Source organism: Chiloscyllium punctatum, chromosome 24 (assembly GCF_047496795.1).
Source record: "Chiloscyllium punctatum isolate Juve2018m chromosome 24, sChiPun1.3, whole genome shotgun sequence".
In the NCBI taxonomy this organism is placed as follows: Eukaryota; Metazoa; Chordata; class Chondrichthyes; order Orectolobiformes; family Hemiscylliidae; genus Chiloscyllium; species Chiloscyllium punctatum.
Genome location: NC_092762.1, coordinates 66,686,022 through 66,698,290, shown reverse-complemented (window position 1 = coordinate 66,698,290; position 12,269 = coordinate 66,686,022). Strand labels below are relative to the sequence as shown.

The 12,269-nt window shown below is 39.8% G+C and overlaps 1 protein-coding gene across 5 annotated transcripts in view; it reads left to right on the top strand.

The window, feature by feature from the left end:
• LOC140494655 (transcription factor 12-like) overlaps window positions 1–12,269 on the top strand; it is a 150,447-nt gene that overhangs the window by 42,765 nt on the left and 95,413 nt on the right. For all 5 annotated transcript variants that reach the window (XM_072594080.1, XM_072594078.1, XM_072594081.1 and 2 more), the window contains 2 exons: window positions 4,525–4,604; window positions 6,903–7,005. In XM_072594080.1, the coding sequence (XP_072450181.1) occupies window positions 4,525–4,604; window positions 6,903–7,005 (183 nt within the window). The remainder of the gene's footprint in view (window positions 1–4,524; window positions 4,605–6,902; window positions 7,006–12,269) is intronic.

The window sequence follows — 12,269 nt, the reverse complement described above, 5'->3', positions numbered from 1 at the left end:
TGCCAGCAAATTCTGTTTGTTCTAGACCTGCAGCAACAAGTTTTTTTGTTTTATCCTAATTTGCATAATCTCTCCTGTAGACCTGAAGTCCATTTATCATTCTTGTAAACATAGGTTCTGCTTTTTCTAAGACCAGTATATTCTTTCTAAAGTGTGGTGTACAGATCTACCCAGTACTCCACGTGGGTTCTAACCAGGGTTTTGTTTAACTGCAGCATAATGCCTGCAGACTGACTGAACTCCAGTCCTCTAGATAGAAAGGCCAGCATTTCGTTAGCGTTCTTGATTATTTTCTGCAATAACATTTTTAACTCAAGTTCAAATTTTCTTTTAAAAGCTGAAATGATGGTGCACGATTTCATATCCTAGACTTTCCTTATAGTAAAGGACTAAGTGGTATTGACTAAACATTGTCATTTTAGGCAACCTGTGTTTTAAATGAACAGCTACAAGGTACATTTTAATGTGTCCTTTTAAATTGATTTTCAGGTCTTCCTGATTCAGACCAAAATAATTCTTGGTTGTGGAGGGGTAACTTTACTTATTGAGCCCTGAAATTTTTAACTCAAACTGTTTTTTGCAGATGGGTTTTCCTGGAGACTCCTCACTCGAGCGCAAGCTAAACCATCCTTCCAGCCTCTGTCTGCCACCTGCAGTTCCTATGAGATGAACCCTAGAAATATTTAACCTTTGACTGCTTCTCCACTGCATGATGTTGCAATGTTGAATAGATCAGGAATGGTAAAATGGTATTGCTGCCTATTTCAAAATGGGCAAAAAGCTCAACATACTTTGTGCTTAAACAAGAAATTTCGTGTCTACTTTGTGACCATGGTGGTAGTGTTTAATTACTAACTAGGCAGCCAGGAAATTGAATGTTGATGCTACATACAGTACAACATGAGCGAGTTAATGTTTCTTCTGGTATCACTGATGCCACATTGACCTTTGTCTGGTGACTCTCTAGATAAATGACCAATATTCATAAGAGTGACTACTAGGAAGGCATCTTTTCTACCTGCTCTTGCTCTAGCTATAGCAACAACAACTTTTTAACATCATGAAATTCTCATATTTCAGGAACACTAAACTGAAAAATGACACGACATTAGATCAGAAGATCTTCGTCAAAGAGATTTTAAACAGACCTTTTAAAGAGGATGAAGGAAGACTGTGGCCTTGGAAAAGCATGGCCGGTCAGACAGAATCGGAGGAGCAGGAGAGTAGACATTTCGAGCACAAACTCTTCCTGATGAAGAGCTTATGCTCAAAATGTCGATTCTCCTGCTCAGATGCTGCCTGACTGGCTGCGTTTTTCCAGCGCCACGCTCTTTGCAGATGCTGGAGATCAGAGTCAATCATCGCTTTCTCCTTTTTAGAGTATGTAGAGACAGAGGAATGTATGGAATCTCTAGCTTGGGGCATAGGCAATTTGAGCAGTAGTGGAGTAATTAAATTCAGCGATGCATTACAGGAGTGCACATATTGGAAGAGATTGTAAGACTTTGTTACTTCATGAGGTACCATTATCCTTCCAATATTTAATTGAAGACAATTCTGCCTATAATTCTGGATGTCAAGATAGTAGCGTTGTAAGTTAGCAATAGGAGTTGGAATTGAGCTGGCAGTAAGCTGGGCTTTCTGTCATTAGCATGTAGGTGAATATTCACACTGTCACCAAAGGACGGTATGTGAATCTTTTAAATAGGGAGGCAAGAGTAAATCCTTAAAGAGCACCAAAAGTATTGGTGTAGGATCAGGAAGAGAATCCATTACAAGTGATTGTATACTTACAACTAAGTAGATGAAAATAGAATTGAGAGCAGGTTCTAACTAGCTGGTTGATTCTGGAGATGTGTTGGAGAAGAATGATGTGGTGAGCCACATCAAAGACCATGGAATGGTAAAGCAGGAGATAGACAAATGTTTACCTTTTTTATTTTAGTCACATTAGACATCCTTTATCTAATAAGAACTATTTGAGTACTGCATGGTGGGGGTTGGTGAAGAATATTCTTTAGAAACTCAAATAAAGCCCTTGAAGATGGCAGTGGGTTATTGCGTTTTCTGATCACTCAGGTAGCTCTCATTGCTGGGGTACTAAGGATTGCTGAACTCTGTGGAATTCTAAATCTCTGGAAGGATGGTAGAAAATACTTGCTTAATAAGAGGCCATTCAAATATTTGAATGATTTCATGTTTATTGTAAGATTGAAAGTAAAATGTGTGTTATGTACTGATGGACATTCCCTATAATGGTTAAATTTTAAATTGCTTTGAATCTTCCGAAGTAATTTATCATTTGCTTTTTATAAACCATCAAACTCCTACCTTAAACGAATCAGAATTTTGAAGTTACTGACCGCTGGGAAAAACTATCCACTCAGGCTGTTATTTTTACTGTTTGGTTACTCATTGTGCATATGGTTGTTATGATGGCCTCCATCTTTCTCCTTTTTCCTTGCATACCCCATACCCCTTTACAAGCATGTGTTTGATCTCCATTTAACCTGTTGGCAGCTTGACTTAAATAAATTCTAACTTTGTTTGTGAGTGTCACACGTGATTTTCAAATTTATTTTTCTTATTCTTTTGGTGTAAGAATTATTTTCAGTGTGTAGTTCACACTTCACAGACCATTCTGTCTCCTGACTTGGATAGTACATGTTCCATTTGCCTTTCTTTAGCAGGATTTTACAATATCTAAGCAAATTTGGGAACTGTCATGTTCTGCAGTATTAGATCTATATAATTAGTATTGAGTTTAGGATAGTTTTTTTTTATTCGGTCTGTGTGGGGAAATATGGTATTATGTGCAAAAGGAGTCCGCTTGGACTAACTTCTGAGTTTTAAAAAAATTATTAACTGATGTCTGACCCATTTATGATATGAAGAAATTGTTGAAGGCATTGGATTACTGCAACATTCTTGCAGTACTTGTGCCCCAGGACTTGCCACTATTCTGGTACAGCTACAAGGCTGCCATCAACCTGACAATGTAAAAAAATTGCCCAGGTATGCCCTGTCCATAAATAGGACAAATAAACCCTTGCCAATTGTTGCTCTATCTGTCTGACTACCTTCTAATCAATCTGTTCTGAGAAGTCAGTACTTGCATCTGGACAAGTGGGACTCAAGCCTAGGTCTCCTAGCTCAGATAGTATCACTGTCCCAAGAGCTCCATCCCCATCAGTAAAGTGATGGAAGATGTTCCCAATGGTGCGATGGAGCCACACTTGCTTAGCAATAACCTGCTCACTGATGCTCAGTTTTAGGTTCTGCTAGAGCCACCCAGCTTCTGATCTCCATGGAGCCTTGGTTCAAACATGGGCAAAAGAACTGAATTCCAGGGGTGAAATAAGTGATTGCCCTTGACAACAAGGCCAGATTTGCAAGGATCCTTTGCTGAACTTGAGTCAGTAGAATCCGAGGGAAAATTCAGGCGTCATACCTGGCAAATGTAGGATGGAGATCAGGTATTTCAGCTGGAGGGCCTTTTTCTGAAGGAGTTTCTTAGGGTAGTGCCCTAGACCCAACCATCTTCAGCTGCTTCATCAAATCAGAAGTGTGGGTGCGCTAATAATTGCAGTCTGTACTCTGTTTAGCATCATTTGTGACACCTTGCATATCGAAGCAGTTCATGTCCCAATGTAGAAATACCTCAACAATATCCAAGCTTGAGCTGACAGATGACCAGTAACAGTCATGCCACAAGTGCCAGGCACTGACCACCTTCAGCAAGAGTCTAACCTTTGTTTGTTGACATTCGATGGTGTTATCATCACTGAATCCCCCACTGTTAGCATGGTTGGGATGGGGGTGGGTGGTTGGGGGAGGGGTGTTACCATTGACCAGAAACTAAACTAGCAATATAAATACTGTGAGTATAGGCCAGACAGTTGGCGTCCTGCAGCAATCAATTCACCACTTTATTCCTCAAAGCTTGTTCCCATCAACTAGCATAAGTTAGGAGTGTGATGGAATACACTGTACTTGCCTGGCTGAGTGCAGCTCCGAAAACACTTAAAAAAAAAAAGCTTGACACCTCAAAGCAATCTTTGATTGTAATGTTGTGCCACTCATTTCATCCACCAGTGTTCAAAAGAAGCAAGGCGTGATTCCTAGAAGATGCACTGCAGAAATTCACCAATGCTCCTTAGCCAGCATCTTCCAAATCTATTACCATCTACAAGGACAAAGCTGACATATGGGTACACCAATACTCGCAAGTTCCCCTCCAAGTCACACTCCATCAAACTTGGGAATATGTCACTTCTTTACTCTCACTGGTTTGAAGTCCTGAAGTCTGCAATGGTCTACCTAACTCAAATGGACTGCAGCAAAAGGTGCCACCACTTTCTCTTAAGTATATCTAGGAACAGGCAAAAAGATGTTGGCCCAATCAGTGGTGCCAACATTCCATGAAAGAGATTTTTAAAACCAGAGCTTCTGTACATGGCTTTCCTTCAATATTTTAGTTTCATTTAAGAGTCATGCTTAACTGATTTTTGTTTCAACTCTTAGGTTTGGATGAGAGAACAGGTCCTGGTCCATGGGCAACAAGCACACAGAGTAGTAGTCCATCAACATATGAACAGCCCAGGGTAAGAATTAATTATTTTCCTTTCTTCAGCTTTTGTTAGTTCTGATTCAATATCTGATTCCCCATTTCATTTTCCATTTCTGTTGTCTTTTCCAAATGCGAAACAGATGACATCTTTGAGCCATATTGAGCTTTGACTACAGAATAACAATCCATTTAGTGCAGACTGTTGGTGTAATTTTTCTGGTGTCAGCTCTGGTAATATTAACTTTGTGTTATGCTGGTTATTTATTCTTACTTGGTGATTGTAGTGTATCAGCCTATTTTATGCACATTGATTCCTGACTGGCTCAAATTAGCAAGAAATGTGGTTGTTTCTAACATTTTGTTTCCGCCCCCACCCCCAGTTCCCTTCATTGGGAAATCAATTCTGACTTCTTTGTCGGTGTAGCAGCATTTTGTTTTGTTTTACAGCCTTATAACCAAGGCTTTTCTGGCCTCGCACAATATCCACAAACAAACTCTGTCTCCAACAGATATTAAAAAAGCATGGAACCTGTCCCAAATTAAGTCTATCCCAGCTCAACTAAGTTTAAGAAAACTATTTGATCAAATGCTCGACTTATTCACCAAATCAAGAATTTAGCCGTTGTTCACCTGATTTGGTTGACCCCTTCAGCACCAGAGTCATTTTGGTGTTTGACAATGGTTTTTATTTGTTAATGTGTCAATGAAACTTCCTACCTATCCACTCCACCCTCCTCTCTGACCTATTACCATCACCCCCATCTGCATCTACCTATCACCTTCCCAGCCCGACGCATAGACAGACGCGCACACACATGGGCGTAGACGCAGACAGAGACCTGCGCATGCACAGACGCACGGACACTTCACCTGCTCTTTGGATGCGGCCTGGCCTGCTGTGCTTTTCCAGCACCACACTTTTCCACTCTGATCTCCAGCATCTGTAGTCCTCACTTTCTCCAGTACCTCTGCCAGCCAATGGTTGCATGGTTTGCTGGCACTCACTCTCCAAGCTCCTGTATTAAATGTCACTTCACTGAAACGCATAGGATGATCAATATTAGTGGGGAAAAGTTAACACTTCCTGTTCTCCTGCAACGTGAAGTAAAAGCAGGGTTCATCAACTACAGGTCATTCTGGTATAATGCACATTTTGTCAATGCGAATTGACTATAACACAATTTGGTGAATTAGGGACAGCATTTGGATAATGCGATCTTTCTATGGATAGATTTTCTATAGCGCAAGTTGTGGAGGAACGCAGCTGCCACGTTATACCAGAACACCCTGTAGGCATGTTTATCAAATCTGAGGTAGCTCAATTTGTACATGTTTTGTTTGCATCTTGTGCATTGCTTAAAATATATCGGAATTTGGAAGTCGACGCCAATAACCCTTCCTAAGGGTGGCACAGTGGCTCAGTGGTTAGCACTGCTGCCTCACAGCACCAGGGTCCCAGGTTCAATTCCAGCCTCAGGTGAGTCTGTGGAGTTTTCACATTCTTCCCCTGTCTGCGTGGGTTTCCTCCCACAATCCAAAGAAGTGCAGGTCAGGTGAATTGGCCATGTTAAATTGCCCATAGTATGAGGTGCATTAGCCAGAGGGAAATGGATCTAGTGGGCAGATTACTCTTTTTGGAGGGTCGATGTGGACTTGTTAGGCCGAAGGGTCTGTTTCCACACTGTAAGGAATCTAATCTAATCTAATTTTGATCAGTAGTTTTATAGTAATATTTTGAATGATCCATACCAGTGCTGTCAAAACTCAGTTTTGGCTCCATTGCTGCCTTTGGGATTTTGGGTCATAATACTCATTCTGTGACCCCAATGTGGGAGCCCGACCTATAATTTGGGAATCTGCTCTATACATATGGTCTTTTCTGCTAGTCTTGGGGATATTTGTTCTTGCTGCCACTTACAAATTAAGGTAATTTTTTTCCCGTCTAGGCAGACTGTGGAAAGCCGACAAAGCTTTTTTTTTTGAAGTTCTGAGCCAGATTTTGCCAACAAAATATGGTGACCGAGCAGCATTTGACTTTATCAATGCACAAAATGCCAAGCACCGCAGATGAAAGAACAGAAGCCCTGTGAATTGTTAAATCTTTGTTTAATGCGATTCACTGTCGGCGCCATTATTCACTAGGGTCCCAGAAGCCCTGTTACACTTACTGTCAACTTGCACTCCCAGCAATGTATTAAGCAAAAAGGTTAAAGCCTAAATGTGGATAAGAAAGCCTAACAAAGAGGACATGGCCACTAATGTTCAACTCTTGGATTTATGCCCTCAATCTAAATCAGTTATGTAGGTAAGCTGGTTTTGGTCTTATTTACAGGGCTATGGTGAAGGTTCCCACTATGGTGATCATGTATCCAATAGAGAGCTGTCATCGCATGATGGCATATCATCTTCATCTTTCATAAACCCTGGTCTTGTTGGTGAGTAGAATTTGTTTTTAATTGCTGAACTTTCTGAATCTCTTGAATATAGCCATAATGCTGTTGATTGCGCTACCCCGAATCATTAGCTGTACAATTGGCAGTAAGAACCAGGAAATATTCTAGTACAAGGGGACCCCAATTAACAAATGTCCAAATTATAAATGCTTGGACTTAATCCCATTCAGGGTATGTAATTTTTAAAGACCCAACATACAAATGTCTCGTACTTATGAGCAGCTGTTTTACATTGTCCTGCATTGTGTTCCGACTTGCATACAAATTGACTTACGAATGGATTGTAGAATGGAACCCATTTTCAACCTGAGGATTGCCTGCAACTGAGTTTTTTTAGTTTCTGGCTTAGTGCTGCTGGAAGAGCACAGCAGTTCAGGCAGCATCCAAGTAGCTTCGAAATCGACGTTTCGGGCAAAAGCCCAGTGACTGAGGGGGGCATTGTTGAAAGGTTTCTGAATAAACCAACTTCAGGGGGACCTCCTTTATCCGAACGTGATGGGCAAGCACTATTTCATTCGGATAATCGATTACTTGGTTAATCGATTTTTAAATGCTTTTCCTCCTGGGGCTCGGAGTTTTTCCAAGTCTGCTCCTTGGTTCAGGAGACAGCAGCAGCACACTGCATACAAGGCCCTGCCCCCAACACCGCTGCAGCCCCCACCCCCACCCCGGCCCGATGCCATCTGACACCGCCCCAACCCCGTACAACACTGCCCCCACCCCCAACACCGCTCCCTCGCCCCAACCCTGTGCAACACTACCCTCTCCCTCAACCCTGCCCCCAATCCCATCTAACACTGCCCCCAAACCGTCTAACATTCTGTCTGCCCACCCCTGCCCCCCACCAAATCCGATACACATCCCACCCCCTCACTGGGGTAGCTGGACTGGACACTAACAACAAGACTGCTGCAGTTGCCTTTGCCACAACCCCACACAACCTTTTACTGCAACCTTTTGACCGGTTCCACGTTTGCCCTGTACAGAACAATGTTGGAGACATTATGTGGAAAACGGGGTTTTAGGTACACCCCAATGTAGAACTCCAGGGAAAGTGTGGGGAGAGAGAGGGTGGGCAGTCGGACATTTGGAGACTGCCTGTTTAATCACTATAAACAAAAGATGTGATCACTGTTAGAAACACGTCTTTGATGTAGTGTTTCCATTGGGACCTCGAGATCTCCTTTGGTTAATCCGATTTTCAGATAATTGGTATTTGGATAATCTAGGTTCCTCTGAAAAAGATTTTATTTGGAGGTTGGGGAAGAAATGTAGTCTCAATGCACTTGCTTTGTAGGTGTACAAGTTATAATGAGTTTTTGTTTTTGTCCTCCTTTTTAAAATTCTGCTACCTTGGGTTGATGTATCGGAGTTTAGTAAATGCAGGTTGTTTATAACTGAGTGAAGTGGTAATTTGTGTGATACCTATATACATACTAATAGGATTGGAAACTGATACTGAAATGCTGCATGGGTAACCCAAGAGCTCAAGTCTGTATTAGATTGATTTTTTTTCATTTGAGTAGTAATTGTCTTCTGATTATCTGTTATTCTTTCTGTTAGGTAGCTTACCTGATTAATTGTATCTGGGAATGGTTACTGTTTTTATGGTGACTACTTTCAGTAGTTGTTTATTTCCAAAATGGACAAATCCAAATATTTACGGGTATGAAAATTTTCTAGTGATTTAGTGCTGAAGAAAATCAAAGTGCATTTTGAGGGTGCATATCTTGGTGGATCCTTTTTGTAATTGCAGTCACTAAACAAGAAAGAGTTCAGATTTCAATTGTAGATTTGATATGATAGGACACGCTAAAGGCAGGCATTCCTCTTTATCCTGTTGATATGAAAATACATTCCAATTTGGGGATGGGAAAGTAGTTGAGTTTCTCTTGGAAAAGTTCCTCAAAGGTATATTGTTGCAATTTTCTACTTGAATTGGCTCTGATAACATTGTATGTGAAGCATAACTAATAAAGCATCCCTGCTTACAGCTCTAAGCTGCTTTTTGTAATAGCTATTTGACTCTGTGCTCTTGAGAGATTCCCCCATGTTTTGTATTTTGATTTTTATTCCTCCGGTACATTTTATGAATCTCCTTGCTTCATCTCTTTTTTTTTATTATTGTGCAATTTATTCTTTTTATCCTGCCTGCCATCTTAATTCCAGTCTGCCTCGAGTTGGCATCTGCACTTCTACTAACTCTAATAAAACTATCTTTATGCCTCACAGTATGTTTTTCTGTGATCTCATTTCTGCTGTGCATTTGGTCTCGACTCACCCCTGGCTTGTGTCTGCTGCCTTTTTAATACGCTATAGCTTTCTCTAATGAGCTTCTGTTCTGCTTTCCAACTCCTTTGAAATCTACTGCTGTCGCCTGGGACTCTCACTTTCCAACTGAGTTTACAGTGCTTTGGGATCAGTTCCTCGCTTAACCATCTAAACACTTAAGGCGCTTGCTGAGAAGGCTATTTACCCTATTTTACTACATTAAATAAATTGACCAATTAATACATTATTTGTTCGTGGGCTTTTTTTTAATTGAAACAAAATGAACTCCTGGGAGTGCAGTCAAAAGCACTTGACTGCCATGTTGTAGGTAGAATCTTTTGAAGCTGCTGACCTGTCATGATCATGTCTATTTATTATTGATGTGCAGTTGTACTCTAATGGACCAGTATGCTTGTTTTGTCGTGTTTGTGTGTGCATAAAGTCTCACTTGTCAGTGCAATCAGAGATAGTATTATTAAGTTGATGTTGGTTTAAAGGTATGGATGTCATATGTTGTGTGTCGCCTTTCAATTGTGGAGATGTTTTTAATATGAGAAAACGAATTACAATATGTTAATTTTTAACTTTGGATCAACCACTATGCAATATATTTCAGTTTTTCCGACTGGCGTCATGTAAGACGCTATGCGAGATCTGTGTGAACTGGTAATGGTGGAAGCAATTTGAGATTTGTTCAGGAATGTGTTGTGAAAAAGATGTACCACATTAATCAAGCATGTTGTTAGAAGTTATTTTTCTATTTATATCATTCTGGTAGTAAAACATTAAGTAGTTCAGAATCTCCACTGACCATACTTAGTTCTGTGGATCATTTCTGCAGTTTCCTGGATTTGGCCTGAAGATGTTTTTGCGGCAGTTATTTACTCTATGTAGAATTGTACTTTGACTACTTTTTAATGTCGCAAAAGCCTGACTGATACCTGATTTTTTTTTTCTTCCCTCTGGCTACAGTTTAGTTATTCAACAGTAATTTGTAATGTGCAGTGTTCTGTATTAGGTATACTAGGAGAGTTGCACGTTTGATAACTATGCAAGTGTCTGTTAGAAGTTGAGTGGAAAGATGTGTAAGTTCTGTAGCCTAATTAAAGGCCTTTTTTAAGTTGAAAGCAACTTTGAAGAAAGCTTGATGCAGTTATATCATGGGACCATCCATTTGTCAAATTGACCATGCAGTGCTTCATGGTACTGCTGGAACTGGACAGTTGTTTCATAGTTTCTCATTAAATTTTGCAATTGTACAATTGTATGCATTCTGAAGATTTAATTGACTAAAGATGTACTTAGCTTTTTTCAGCTGAAGCGAAGTCTTTCACAATTGCAGGAAAATGTTTAAATGGGAAAAATATGTTGCTCAAACTGGATTGTTAAATATATAATTTGATGGTAATCTATAATCATGGATGGGATTTTGAAGTTGTGCTAGTTGAAATAATCCAGCAGTGAGTTATTATTTATGAAGTATTAAAGGTGCCTTTTTAGTGTTGCTAGGGAGTTTGAGCTACTTCAAAAATAGAATAAACACTTTTTTTGTTCATGGTGGAAGAGTTGGAGAGGTTTTATCTCAAGTTTACAATGAGAAGCAAAGATCTTGCAGTGACAATGTAAGATGTGTGAATTATGTTTGTCCTGTAGGATTTGCCAAGATCAATTCATGGGCACCCATGTGTGAATTCCCTGTGGATGAGGAAAACAGTGGTGTCATGTGGCTGTTTTGCATCTGCACCCTTGAGTGATTTATAGAATCGTATAGCACGGAAACAGCTCCTTGAATCCAACTTGTCCGTGCTGACTAGGCATCCAATCTGACCTAGTTCCATTTGCCAGCATTTAGCCCATATACCCCTCAACCCTTCTAATTAATATATCCATCCAGAAGCCTTTTGAATGTTGTAATTGTACCCACCACCTCCACTTTCTCTAGCATCTCATTCCATACGCATGCCACTCTCTGCATGAAACAGTCTGCATGATTATTTTCTGATGCCAAGGGGAAAATTTTATTTTAAAAGTCCTGATTGTCTAATATTTGCATTGTTAAAGGAAAACCTTTACTGACTGTTCATTAACAGGTTTTGTTTATTTCAGTTTGTAATCTCTAATTTTCTAGCAGCTCCTTTTTTAATGAATATGATACCAATTTAGCGAAAAGATTTTAAATGCAGTCAGAAATCTTCAGCTTTTTAATTTACGGATCTACAGTTATGCTACAACTTTCCTGGAAAATAGATGAAAAGCTATGTTGTTGTGTGCAGCAAAAAATCAGAACTTAGTGACAATCCAAATAAATTGCAGAATTTTTATCAAATTTGTTCTGTTTAGTTGATTTTCTACTGAAACAAGAATTTTAAATATCATTCTTCCTTTTTTTTTAAACTAACTTTGTTTTTTTTTCTCTGAAACCCAACATTTTGCCATCAGATTTGAACTCTAGTGCTTTCCTTGTCTGCTTCCCAACATCCAACCTTTAAACTTGCATTGATCTGGAATTCTGTTTTCATCACAAAACTCTCACCATGTCCCATTTCCTATCAGCTGCACCAACTCATTGTCCAGCAATAATTTACATTTACATTTCTTCGTACTTGGACTGTTTCATGGTTTCATCTTCCCATAGTTTTGACTTCCTTCATCTGTGTCCTCCAATTCTGGTCTCGTGTTTATGTCCTAATTTTTATGTCACTACACTGTTGTCAACCATATCCTCATCTGTCTAGACGCAAACACTAGAATTAGCTCCCTAAACATGTCCACTCTTAATTTATTTTATGCTGAATAAAGCCTTGCCTGTTTGATCACTTTTTGTTCATCTGACCTGATATTTGCTGGTGTAGTTCTGTCACAGATGTTGCTAGAGATTTTTATTACTGTTTAAGGCACTGACAATGTTATGTGGGAATGTCATTTTGCAACAAGGAACAATTTAGCTGGTATTACAAACAATGCAGTATGAAAAA